At 45.1% G+C, this 12637-nt stretch overlaps 1 protein-coding gene across 1 annotated transcript; it reads right to left on the reverse strand.

Moving 5' to 3' along the window:
• Positions 1 to 1726: 1726 nt before the first annotated feature.
• On the reverse strand, positions 1727 to 2743 carry GPR160 (G protein-coupled receptor 160). The gene has a single exon (XM_006890364.1). The coding sequence runs from the start codon at positions 2741 to 2743 to the stop codon at positions 1727 to 1729; it is 1017 nt and encodes a 338-aa protein (XP_006890426.1).
• Positions 2744 to 12637: the final 9894 nt, after the last annotated feature.

The raw sequence follows: 12637 nt of genomic DNA on the forward strand, positions 1-12637 counted from the left end.
ATCCATTTTTAGTTTATTAAGTTTATGGTGCGAGGCATAGGTCTTGTTTGATTTTTCTGCATATGGAAATCTAACTGACTTTGCACTTTTGCCAGAACCCAGTTGACCATATAGAGGTGTGGGTTTTCTCATGACTTGATCAAGGACATACCTGGTGCTACTGAGATTTAGTAAGTGGAATGGGCGGATGCTGCTGGTAACACTCTACACCAGACGTAATTATGTTGTCCACTTGATTCGAATGCAGAGAACTGCCCCACGGGGTAACCGAGGTTGTGGTTTCTACGAGAATAGCTGGTGGGTTCAAAAGACAGTCTTTAGATAAGTAGCCAAATGCTTATCCATGGCACCACCATGAGTGTAAATGTACAAAGTAGGCCCCCCAACCAAGCAGAGAATTCTTTAACCCCAAGATGCTACGCTTGCAAAACTCTGCTTTAATTAATTCAGGTCCAGTGTCTTAGGGGTAAGGAATTGCACTGCCAACCCAAAGGTACACAGTTTGAATCCTCCAGCTTCTCTGTGGAAGAAAGCTGGGCAGTCTCTTTCCACCTGATTTCCTGCTTCTAAAAACCCACTGAAGGGTCAGCTATGGCCAGTTCTGACTCCCTGATACACGGCAACAATAATCTAACAATTATCCAATGGTAACACGGTAATAATGGAATGGCACAGTATGTGACACAGAAGTTAACACATAAAAATGAATCTGGTATGTTAGATAAAAGAATTAGGCGGTGGTTGTTATGTGTGGTCGAGTCGCCTTCAACCCACTGCGACCCTACGCACAGTATCTCTGAACCCTGTGCTCTGCTGAGCCAATGTCACCGTCTGACACAGCTACCCCATGACCACGTCAATCCATCTCAGCCAGGACCTTCCTCTCCTGTGCTGCCTGCACCCTTCTAAGCATCCTCTCCAAGGTCTGATCCCTCCTGACAACATGCACAAAGTATGTTAGACGGAGCTCTCCAGGACAGACCTGTTTGTTCTCTTGGTGGTCCACAGGATGTTCAAGACTCTTCTCCAGCACCACAACTCAAAGGCATTGATTCTTCTTCTGTCACCTGCAGTCATTTTCCAGCTCTCTGATGAACAGCAAGTAACTGCGAAGACCATGGCCTGGATTAGGTGCACCCTGGTCTCTAGCCTGACATTGTCTTCCCAATATTCTTTCTGGTAAGCAACCCAAACTCTTCTCCCAGGAATATTTGTATTAAGAAGAGGGATATATTATAACAATTAGCTAAATTTAGCTAATCTTTAAAAAATTATCTTGATTGTGTTTTCTTTTAATTTGATAAGAATATTTATTTAAAACTTCTTAAAGTTGAGAGTTACTCTCAGATTCACATGACAGTTTGCATACAATACTTTTTTTGGTTAACAGAGTATGTCCAAATACTAACTCATTTGTATTAATAATTAATATTTGTATTGAACATTTCTGAACAGGTATAAAAACTTTTATTGGCATCCTTTTGTTTTTAAAATAAAACACTAACAAATAATAGCAAAGCCTCAAAAGCCATCTTTTAGAAAAGTGCACATGGAGCCACGGCAGGAGTGTCAATTCAGGTTCTGTTTAGTTCTTCAATTGCTGAGTCAGCCCTCAGCCTCAGCCGCACTGGGCGGGACTAACCACGTCATATGTTCGCAGCCCTCCTTCTCTGGCCATAAAATTGTGACTCTATTCCTGTTTGCTTCATTTTAACGTGACAACGTTTTAACAAATTATTATCGACATGGGCTTCTCCGTTTTCTCGAGATTATGAATGGTGAGTGGGATGAAGCAGCATTTCCAGCTTACAAACGGATCCACAGGCGCTGTGATGTCATTTAAAGTCAGCTTGTGACAGTTCAACCAATAGCACGCAGCAATGAGGAAGCTGTTGACAAAGTACAGCCAGGGAATGTTCATCTCAATGTACGCCGGAATCTGGACTCGAAATAGAAGGATGCTGATCTGAAGAAGCACAAAGGGCGACCAGGTACCCAGGAAGCAGACGAGGACCTGGGGCAGGAGTGCTTTCCTCGAGCTCGTGGTACAAGTCGAATGGGGTGGACGGGGAAGGTAGAGGACCACCTCGTTCCTATAGGACGTTACCCTCACAGCGCGGATCATGGCCACGACGTCTGACCAGGAGGCGATGAACGCCATCCCTAAGACCAAGAGCACGGAGCAGGCCAGCCAGGCGCCCTGCGAGCTGACGTAGAAGGGGCACTGCTGCGGGGAGGCGCTCTGTGCGCCCCGGCTCGAGGAGACGGCTGGGTCTCCCAAGACATAGGCCAGCACCGACGTCCACATCACAATTATCGTCAGGAGATAAAGGCATCTTTGACTTCGAAAGGGAAGTTTGGTGGTTTTGGAGAAAGTCAGGTAATAATCAATACACGCTATCAGGCAGACAGGATAGTGCAGAAAGCCGTATGTAAAGGATATGATTTGAGTTAACAGGCAGATGTGGTATCTGGTAAACCTGATGCCTAAAAGCACAAAATCCCTGAAAAGGGAGATGATGGCAACGCTTATCAGAAGGAAAAGGTCAAGGAGTGCCAGGGAAAGGCAGAAATGTCCCATGAAATGCTCACGGGTCTTCTTCCTTCTCATTCCCAGAATGAGAACGTTTAATAGGGTTTTTCCAGATAGAATGAGGAAAAGCAGGGTGTCAGCGCCCAGGGGCTGGCTCGTGTGCTGCAGCTTGTACGGAGAAGAGCAGTTCCCAGAAGGAAACACAGTCATACTGGAGTTCAGTTTCAGAAGGCCTGCTGAAATACCCGTAAGAAAACACAGCCTCGTTTTACTCTTCATCCCTGCAAAAAAAGAGGAAAAGAAAACCTTGGCATCATCTTGTTATTTCCATTTAAAACATTCTACAAAGCAAACAAGTCTAGTTTCAAATATCTAGCCCATTTGTTTTTTCTAACTAAATAGTACTTTATATTACTCATTATTACTTATTACTTATAACAATATAATATTACTCATTACTTATAGTACTTAGAGAACGTACTGTCAACAAGAGTTAATGTGTGTACTTTGGTCAGGTTGTGAAACCCAGAATCTCCCAAAATAACCTAACTTCAGGTTTCAACCTGTATTCAGGTCTCGATAACTCAGAAAGGAGAGAGAGAGCAGCAGCTTTATCTGTCCGCGGCTATCAGGGCCACTCTGAGTCATAGCAACACTACAGGTCGGAGTGGGGCTGCCCTCCAGGGTGTCCTAGGCTATAATGCTCCTGCGTAAGTGCTGCTCACTCCAAGGTCGGCAGTTCGACCCCACCAGTTGCTCTGCAGAAGGAAAGATGGGCGGTCTCTTCTGGGAAGGATTTACAGCCTCAGAAGTGGAACGGAAGTCACTATGAACCTAATCCACTCAACGGCACAGAGGTTGTTTTTAATCTTTAAGGTAGCAGACTCCCATATCTGTCTGACCCCAAGTGGCCAGTAGGTTCAAACCGCCAACCTTTTGGTTCATAGCCACTTAGCCACTGTGCCACTCCTTTTTTTTTTTTACTTTCATCTACTGCAGTCTGAACATTCCTCAAAGGAGAAACCTGATAGCACGCACACTCAGTCACTGAAAGCTTTGAACCCAGGCCCCTCTGCACCTAGTCTCTATCTTTTTTTAAAATAGTATTTCTTCAAGAGAAATGCAGCAATTTTAGCAATGAAATTCAGAGGCAATGCTTACAGTCTTAACAGTTTTCAAGCTTTTTTAGCTGTAGGATTATCTTTCTGGTTAAATGTCTCTTTGAAGTCTAAAGATATAAAATAAAACAAAAACATGCCATTCAAGTGAAATTAATGAGGGTATTGATAGCGAGAAGACAGACAAGGATTTCTGTTCTGGGTATGATCTTTCAGCTCTGGTACATGGAGAGAGAAGCAAATGCAGGAAGGGAAGAAAGAGGCCTGTCAGGGCCTGGCTAACCTGAAAGCAGGATCAGCGATGCATAGTAAAAACAGCAGGACCACTCATCTTGGCTTGACCATCCCTTCTACAGTGAACAACTCCCGGAAGCAGTATGCTAATGAATAAGGAGGGATCAAAGGCCTCAGAATTCTAGGAATGTGATACCTTCTTGTTGTCCAATACATATCATAGGATATCCTGGAAGATGTCTTTGTTTTGTGTGAATGTCTGGGAATGTTCTATCTACCAGTCAACATCTCTGGACAGCTAAGAGATAATGCGAGATTACCCCTGCAGGCACGGTCCTAAGACGTGTATATATACCCTTGCCAGAATATTAAACTTGCTATTTGTCATCAGCAATTAGCCTCTCCGCGTCTTCATTTCAACCTGGTGCCTCCTTTTGGTGGAATTCTCCCGACATATTGGGGCTGGATCCCCGATAGAGGCCCTTAGGATGGAAGTCGAAAATATCAACAAGTGGGAAGGAAAGCCCAGCTATCTGGGATTAAGGCTGAGTAATCCAAAGTGCTCAAGAGCAATGGTGAGCAAGGTGCGCCTGATACAGGCCATGGTTTTTGCAATCACTTGTTATACGTCAGAGAGCTGGACAATGACTAGGGAGGATAGAAGGAGAATTGATGCCTTTGAGCTGTGGTGCTGGAGAAGAGTACTGAATGTACCCTGGACTGCCAAGAAAACAGATTCATCCTAGAGAGGGTTAAACCAGGCTGCTCCTTAGAGGCAAGGATTCTGAGGCTCCGTCTAACATACTTTGGACATGTTGTGAGGTGAGACCAGTCCTTGGAGAAGGACATCATGCTGGGCAGAGTGGAGGGACAGTGCAGGAGGGGAAGACCCTCTATGAGGTGGATTGATTCAGTGACTGGGGTACTCGGGATGGATGTGTCAGAGGCAATGAAACTGGCACAGGATAGAGCAGGGTTTAGGGCTGTTGTACACGGGGTCGCTATGAGTCGCAAACTACTCGACGGCACATAACAACAACAATGAAGGGACGTAACTGGAAGCAGGGAGAGGATGATGAAAGACATCACGAAGAAATTAGGAGAACCAAGGGAAACACTGACAAAGGAGTCAAAGGAATTTTCCCAACAAAAATAAACAGTGGGGTTTTTCTTCAAGTTGTGTCTGTAAGAATGTTTAACCACAGTGTTTATAAATAGCAAAAAGAAGAAAAACTTCACAATAACAAAAAAAGTAAGTCCTCAATTTATGCTAACAACTCGAACTGAAAACTACACTCTTGGTAAAAATTATTATAGAGGATTTTTTAATAATGCCGTCATTAAAAATGTTTTCAGGATAGAGTGAAAACTTCATTTTAAATTTAAATTTAAATTTTTTTAATTTAAATTCTTTAAATTTAAGCCTTGACATATGTTAAAAAAAGGATAAATGTCCACAGTAGACTTAAGTTAAAAAAGATGCAGATATCAAACTATGCAGCAAGATTCTGTAATCTAGTTGTAAGGGAAAAAATTGTGCACAGAAAATTACAAAGAGTAGACAAACTGACAGTGTAGTAGTCAGCTTGTAGATTGTTTTTATTTCCTAAACTAAAGAAGGAGCTTATATCTGTCCGTCTGAACATCGAATGCCTGTGTATTTTAAGTATGTTTTGAATTGCCACCTAAGGCATTGTAAATTGCAGGAATTAAAAGGTAACTTTGTAATTTCCTTTAAAGCAATCTGGGTTTTTTGCTACAATTAATCTAAATTTTTTAAAAAATTCTTTAAACGCCACTGTGGATGTATAGGAATGGCAGCATGTGTGAAGTTGGTTATGTTCTAGTGTGTGTGCGTATGTGAAAGTCAACTGACATCTCTCCATTCCGCTGACACCACTAATTTCATGAATGGGCCTCCTGATCTCACTGGGGAAACCATTCATATTTCTGTTTTGTTGGTTACTGTTCCCTAAAATCAACACTTTATTATCCGAATCCCTGTCCCGTGATGTATGAAACAAATTTCTGCTTGTTCAGTGGTCAGCAGCACTGTGTTGGACCTGGCTACACCACTTTTAGAATGTTTGTTCTTCCAAAGCAAGAAACGAAATATGTTTGCAATGGGGGGGTGGGGGTGGGGGGAAGGAGCTTGCAAGTCAGAAGAGCTAAAAATACAAAAACAAAACCAAACCAACAAAAAACCCTCTAATCCACCAAAACCAAGGCTTGCTGAAAAGCAAATTACAGATGATTATGTCATTTCAGTGGAAGAGGCTGTTATTTTAGACAAGTTTGACTCCAACAGATTTTGGGGGCAAGAAAAGAAATCTGAGTGAATGCTGTCAGTTCTGCTGAGAGACTGACCCCTACTCCTGTGGCCACTGATGTGATGGAGCGTACACTGACTTACTAAGGTAGAGAAATTAAGAGAGAAATGTTTTTTTCCTTAAAAATACAGTATCTTTTTATAACTACAAGCATAAAAGCCCCAGTCAAGTGTTTTTGTACTGTCACCCATCAAGTGTAGGCTTGTTCCCTGCTGTCCACTCAATTCCGACGTCCAGTGAACTGTCAGGACTAGAACTAAGGATGTTCTGAGCTGTTACAGTCAGGGCAGCAGACGGTCAGGGAGTTTGAAGCACTGACTTTTGGGTGAGCAAGCAAGCACGGAGCTGTGTGGGTGCAGGACCACAGCCACCACTGACGGTCCCCGAGAGCCTCTACAGAAGAGGGTCTGAAGAGAGAACCCTGGCAAGCATGAAGTGTAAGAACCAGAAGGTGGGCAGAGAATTTAGAGATGAGAAAACCAGGGCACAAAGGATGAAACAGAACTCAGAGCAACAAAAAACAGCCTAAAAAAAAGTAGATGGAGAAGCTCAAACAGATCTGGCTGACGGCACCTGCCGGCCACGCTCATGGAAACCCATCAAGACTTAATTAGGTGCCAATTCTGTATACTCTACCCTACTTTCCCCATAAATCAGTAAGTATATTCAGAATTTCACTAGTCTGGATTTAACCAGTGTCTAGGAAGAGACATAAATCCTATCATAGGCTACCTGCCCTTCATTTGCTTTTGATAATAAAGAGATTCGAAGATTTGGAAAATGGTATCTTTTTCCTGTATGAGTCTTAGTCCCTCCTCTGTCGCCTCGCTTCTTCCACGGGCCTGCTCTGTGATGTCTGCAGCCTGGGTCGGCCCCACTATGCAAGAAGCCGCAGAGCTTGGTGGAAACAGGTCATGATTCCTTTTACCGACCCAGGCTCTGGTTGTGTATTTATAACAGTTCAGTTAAACCACACACCATACTCACCCTCCTCTCTCCACTCGGTCCTTCATGGCTGATGAGCCTCCTATGCGATACTATTTTACTGCCTTCAGTTGTCTTATTTTTGGTGCCTTATATTTCATTTTGCAGTATCAAAAATGCTATGCAAATCAGCTCTGTATAGAAAGACAGAAAACCAAAAGTAACCATTATTCAGTCGTCTTTAGTAATGAATGACTCTCTCTGTGACTCTAGTACCCGATTCCCAGCTTAGGAAAACCCACACTTTGAGACGGGGCCAGTAACCACCTAACACTGCTCCCTACTTCAACACAAGAAAGAGGGGCACAAAATAAAGAAAAGAGGGACACTTGAGTCAGCAGTCTCCCAGAGACACCCAGGAACAGGTGCACGTCCCAGGGCATCTACTGAACGAAATCTTGCTTCTGTTGCCATCCACACCCACTTCAGAGTAGAAACCAGAAGTTTCTCTAATTCTGGTTTCGGGACACGTTGACATTCATGACATGTTACCACAAATAAACTTTTTTAAATGAAAGATTAGCATCTTTTTCCAGACAAAAGTTGCGCTGAAAATGTGGCATTTTTGAAAATATTTTCACAAGTAGCATTCGTGTCTGGCTAAATAGCAGACTGTTAAATGCAGGGACGGTGCAGGAGAGGGAGACCCCGGAGGAGATGGGTTGATACAGTGACTGGGGAGATGGAGACTGGCTCAGGACAGGGCAGGGTTCGGAGCTGCTGTGCATAGGGTCAGTATAGGTCACAGACAACTTGGGGGCACATAACAATAACAACAACAACAACTCTCCTTTCGTAAATATAATCAGTTACAATACCCACCTTACACAGCTTCTGCACGAGTCCTCACTACAGATCTTACAGTTGTAAAAATAGGTCTCTAACTTCTTAGTTATGAAAGCAGTGTCAGCGTCACGTGACGTCTGAGGGTCTCTGGGGTATGCGGATTACTCTTTTAGAATCACTGCTCTAAACAATGGCTTTACCTTCTTCAACAGAATTACCCGACAGTTACGGTATCTGGGGAAAGTCTAAAGAGTCAAACAGCAGGACAGGAAGTTACACAGCAACGATCTGGTCTTTTGTTAACAGGAAAGGGGGCTCTGAGGGTGAGTCACAGCGAGCTGTGCTGCTGAGCAACTTCCCCGGCTGCCCCACGGAGGAAATCGCCTCCCTTACAATTTACAGCTTTGGAAAAGCTGCTGGGGGTCAGCTCTGACTCAGTTCTGACTTGACGGCGATTCAAAGAGAGTTAAGGGGTTTTTTAATATAGTAACATTATTCAAATGAGTGACTAAGTGGGTGAATACAATTATAAAGCTCATTGCATCAAGCAGACTCTGACTCACAGCCACTCCAAGTTTCTGAGGATGTAAACCTTATCTACAAGTGGCAGCCTATCTTTCTCCCACTAGTGGCTCGAACTGCTGGACACGCTCAGCCTTCTGGTCAGCAGTGTGGCATGCTATTACCACACCATCAGAGTGCCTCACGGTTCCAAGCAAAGCCCACTGCAGTCAAGTGGACGCCAATTCACAGCACCTTCCATCGGCCAAGGCTGCATGTTCTTACAGGCGGAAACGGTGACAATTACCCCTCCTCCCACCAGCACCACCTACTCCTACCCCACATCCCCTCTATCCTCTCTCGGCTTGGAATGGCTGGGGGATTCGAATCACTGACCTTTTGATTAGCAGAGTAACACATAGTCCTACTAAAACAACTGATCCATTTATAAAATGTCTTCTTATTGCTTCAAAAAGTAAGTCTAATTAGATTCTACAAAATGTGGCCCTTATGAATAAACTCTATGAACGCTGATAAATGTTTATAGTTGTAGAGGGGCTTCAGGCCTTTTGTTCATAGGGTCGCTATGAGTCGTGCTCGACTAGAAGGCAATCAACAACAGTCATTATCTGACTCGGCTATATAGGTAGGTGGGAATATATGAATAGGGTGCATTAGCTTATGCACACGGGGACTGGCTATCTGTCATTCCACAAGGGGACTTGCCAGTCTCACCACTGAACTGGGCAAGCCAGCAGCGAGAGGTGGACAGATCTTCAGTAGGAAACTCTTCTTGCTCCTGCTATACCTACGGCAGCAACGTCTGCGGCTAAACTGGAGACGGGATGTAAGAGGGGACTTTGGAAAGGAGGCAACCAATACTGATAGGACTGAGAATTTTGTTGGACAACTAGGGGTAGGAGAAGATGCAGCTGGAGTGCTCTTTGGAGGCAAGACTGATGAGACTTCACCTCACATAGTTTGGGCAAGCTGCTAGGAGGTGAGTTTTTCCTTGGAGAGGGACATGATGCTGGGAAGGGTGGAGGGTCGGCGAAGGAGAGGAAGACCCTCAACCAGATGGAATGACATGAGTGACGGCCACAATGGTCTCTAGTTTGCGACTGGGTTGTTTATCTTGTTCCCGTGCTGTAGAATTCTATAAACTTACATGAGTCCCTTATCAGATACGTCATTACCAAATATTTTTTCCTACTCTGTGGTTTCTTTTTTACCCTCTTGGAGAATATTGTTTATATGCATAGGGATTTGACTCTTAGAGGGTCCCATTCATCTATTCTATTTTCTGCTGGTTGTAGGTCCAAGCCATGTTTTCAATCCCCTCATAACATGTGAAAGTTGGATGATAAAGAAGAATGATCAAAGGGAAACGAATACCTCTAACCTGTGGTACTGGTGAAGGAGACTGACCATGCCACAGACTATGCCAAAACAATAAACAAATCTGTCCTAGAAGCACAAGCTAGGGCTCCTTAGAAGTGAGAATGCTGAGAGTTCACCTCACGTACTCTGGCCGTGTCATCAGGAGAGGGGCCAGTCCTAGGAGAAGGACATCCTACGTGGTAAACAGAACATTAGCAAGAAAGGGAGACTGTCACTGGGAGGAAACGCTGTCCCAGTGGATTCAAGCAACCGTGAGGACGGCAGAGCACCAGCAGCGTTCCTTCCCTGCTGCTGCACAAAGAGGGCTGTGGGCAGGGCCGCCGGTGGTGCCACCAACCAGCAATATACAGGACAAAGGTCACGCACTCAGGTCACTCGTGCTTGGTGAGCTGCGGGGCGTGGAGACCAATGCTTCTCAAGCTTGGATGTGGATCCTGTTGCAAGGTAGGTCTGGGCGGAGCCTGAGATTCTGCATTTCTCAGACGTTGCCTGGTCCCAGGGCCACACTGGGAAGAGCAAGGCCGTGGACACTTGTGCTGGAGGGAGAGGGCTCGGCCGCACCACCAGGGACTGGATCTAGTGTGAGAACACAAGTGCACACTGACCCTTTACACTCGCCAGATTTTCGACAGTGAAAATTTACTGCTTTTATAATCAGAACTGTACACTGGTCAAAGCCTTTGGCCTGGCAGTTACTTCTATAAGAGTCCATCCCAAATAGTATAAAATGGGATCAAAGTTTTGTGTACATTCAACTTGCAATGATTTACAATATACATAAGACTGAAAACCCACGGAGCTGTCTGACAGTGATTATATGGTTATAGAAAGCACACCCATAGCTGAAGTAACGTGCAGTTGTTAAACACCACCGTTGTAAAGCCAGGGAAACGCCTTACTAACATCTAATTACACTGTGGCAACAACAGTGATAAAATATTAACATAAAATTAGCTAAGTGGTGATACAAACGTTAAAATAAACCAAGTTCATAAAAACAAAGACATCATGATGGTGTAATGGTTAATAAGTCGGCTGGTAATCAAAAGGCTGGCGTTCTGCTGCTTCTGGAAGGGAAGGGCTGCTGTTGCTGTGAGATTGGCAGTGAGTCGAACAAGACGCCTAGTGACCCCAGGAACAGCCCTGAGCCTCGCGCGACCCTGCCCAGTCCCCACCGCCTCAGACATGCTCACGCCCACCGTGGCCAGCACGACATCAGTCCGTCACATTGAGGTCAGTCCGTCACGTTGAGGGACCTTCTCTCTCACTCTGACCCTCTACCCTTCCCAGCATGGTGTCTCTCACCAAGGACTAGTTTCTCCTGAAATTCTGCTTAAAGTGAGTGAGACCGAGTTTGCCACCCTTGCCTTGAAGGAGTGCTCTGATTGTACTTCCTTCCAGGCAGATCAGTTTAGCTTTTTTTTTTGCAGTTTAATCTTCTTCACTGACACCACCAATCAAAGGCATCCATTTTTCTTTGATCCTCTTCATTCGCTGTCCAACATTCAGATGCTCAGGTAGCAGTTTAAAATGCCAAGGCCTGGATCAGGCACACCTTAGTCTTTACACCGACATCTTTGCTCTTCAGCTCTTTGGAGCGCTCCAACACATCTTTTCATTTCTTGACTGCTGCTACTGTGGGTGTTGGTTACAACCAAGAAAATCCCAAGGGAAAGTTCTCTGTCACAGGGGGTTGTTAGGAGTTTAAATCATTTCAGTGGCATCTGACAAAACCAATATAAAAACCCAAAATTAAACTGGAAGAAATGCACCCAAACTGCTAATGCCTTTGGGATCGTAACTGATGAGATCTCAAGCGATGTTTCTCCATCAGTTTTTCAGATTGAAACAGTCGATGGGCGGGAGGGAACCTGCACAAGATGAATTAGGAATGGTCTCTGGGTGGTGAAAGCTCGGCGACTAACATAAAGCATGAAGATTCTACTACTCCTCAGAGGTCTGTCGGAGGAAAGACCTGGCTAGCCACTTTCTCAGACCCAGATACTGGGAATCCCATGGAGCGCATTTCACACACACACACACACACACACACACACACACACACACACACACACAGTCAAGTCCACAATCACTTTAAAGGCTTTCAAGGTGAGGGACTCAATGGACAGAATCAGGAGCAGTGGCCAGAGGAGAAGGCGCTCGGGGGTTGGATCCCATTCAGGAAAGGCACAGGCTTGGGGAAGAGGAGATAGACGGTACATGGGGGAGGGCAGGAGGGTCTGCAAGATTTCTCAGAACACCTGTCCACGAGTGGAGGAGAAGGCCGTAGTCAGTGAAGGTGGGTTGGACTGGATGCTACGATTGTGCACCCCAGCGAAAATGCCCAGGACAGAGAGAGACTTGGAAGTTACCAGCAGGGAGGGACATGGATGGGATGGTGGAGAGGAGATAAGGTCAGCTGGTGGCAGCGAAGCCTGTCACCTCTGCTGCTGGCATTTCTATGAATGGGTCTCGCCAGGAGTGGTCAACAGGCAAGACTGCTCTGACTCTTTTGCTTGGAGGGGTCTTGTCAGTCGCCCTTCACCCACCTCCCAGGACGCAGTGTCCGCTTACAGCTTCCTGAGGACATCACCCCTCTCAACCACCCCTTCCTTCTACTCGCCCCAGGATTCCAGACAGCACAAGAAGCATGTTTCCTACATTCCCATTTCAGTCCTGACAGGGGGCAAAGACTGAAGAGCAACAGAAACATGCAGGATTTCAAATCAAAAGACCCAGGCTCCTGAGTG

The sequence above is a fragment of the Elephantulus edwardii genome, unplaced genomic scaffold, assembly GCF_000299155.1.
Source record: "Elephantulus edwardii isolate Elephantulus edwardi_28Jun2011 unplaced genomic scaffold, EleEdw1.0 scaffold00088, whole genome shotgun sequence".
Taxonomy (NCBI): Eukaryota; Metazoa; Chordata; class Mammalia; order Macroscelidea; family Macroscelididae; genus Elephantulus; species Elephantulus edwardii.

Coding starts and splice junctions, on each gene's coding strand:
- GPR160 (XM_006890364.1), bottom strand. CDS start 2,743: ATGACTGTGTTTCCTTCTGGGAACTGCTCTTCTCCGTACAAGCTGCAG.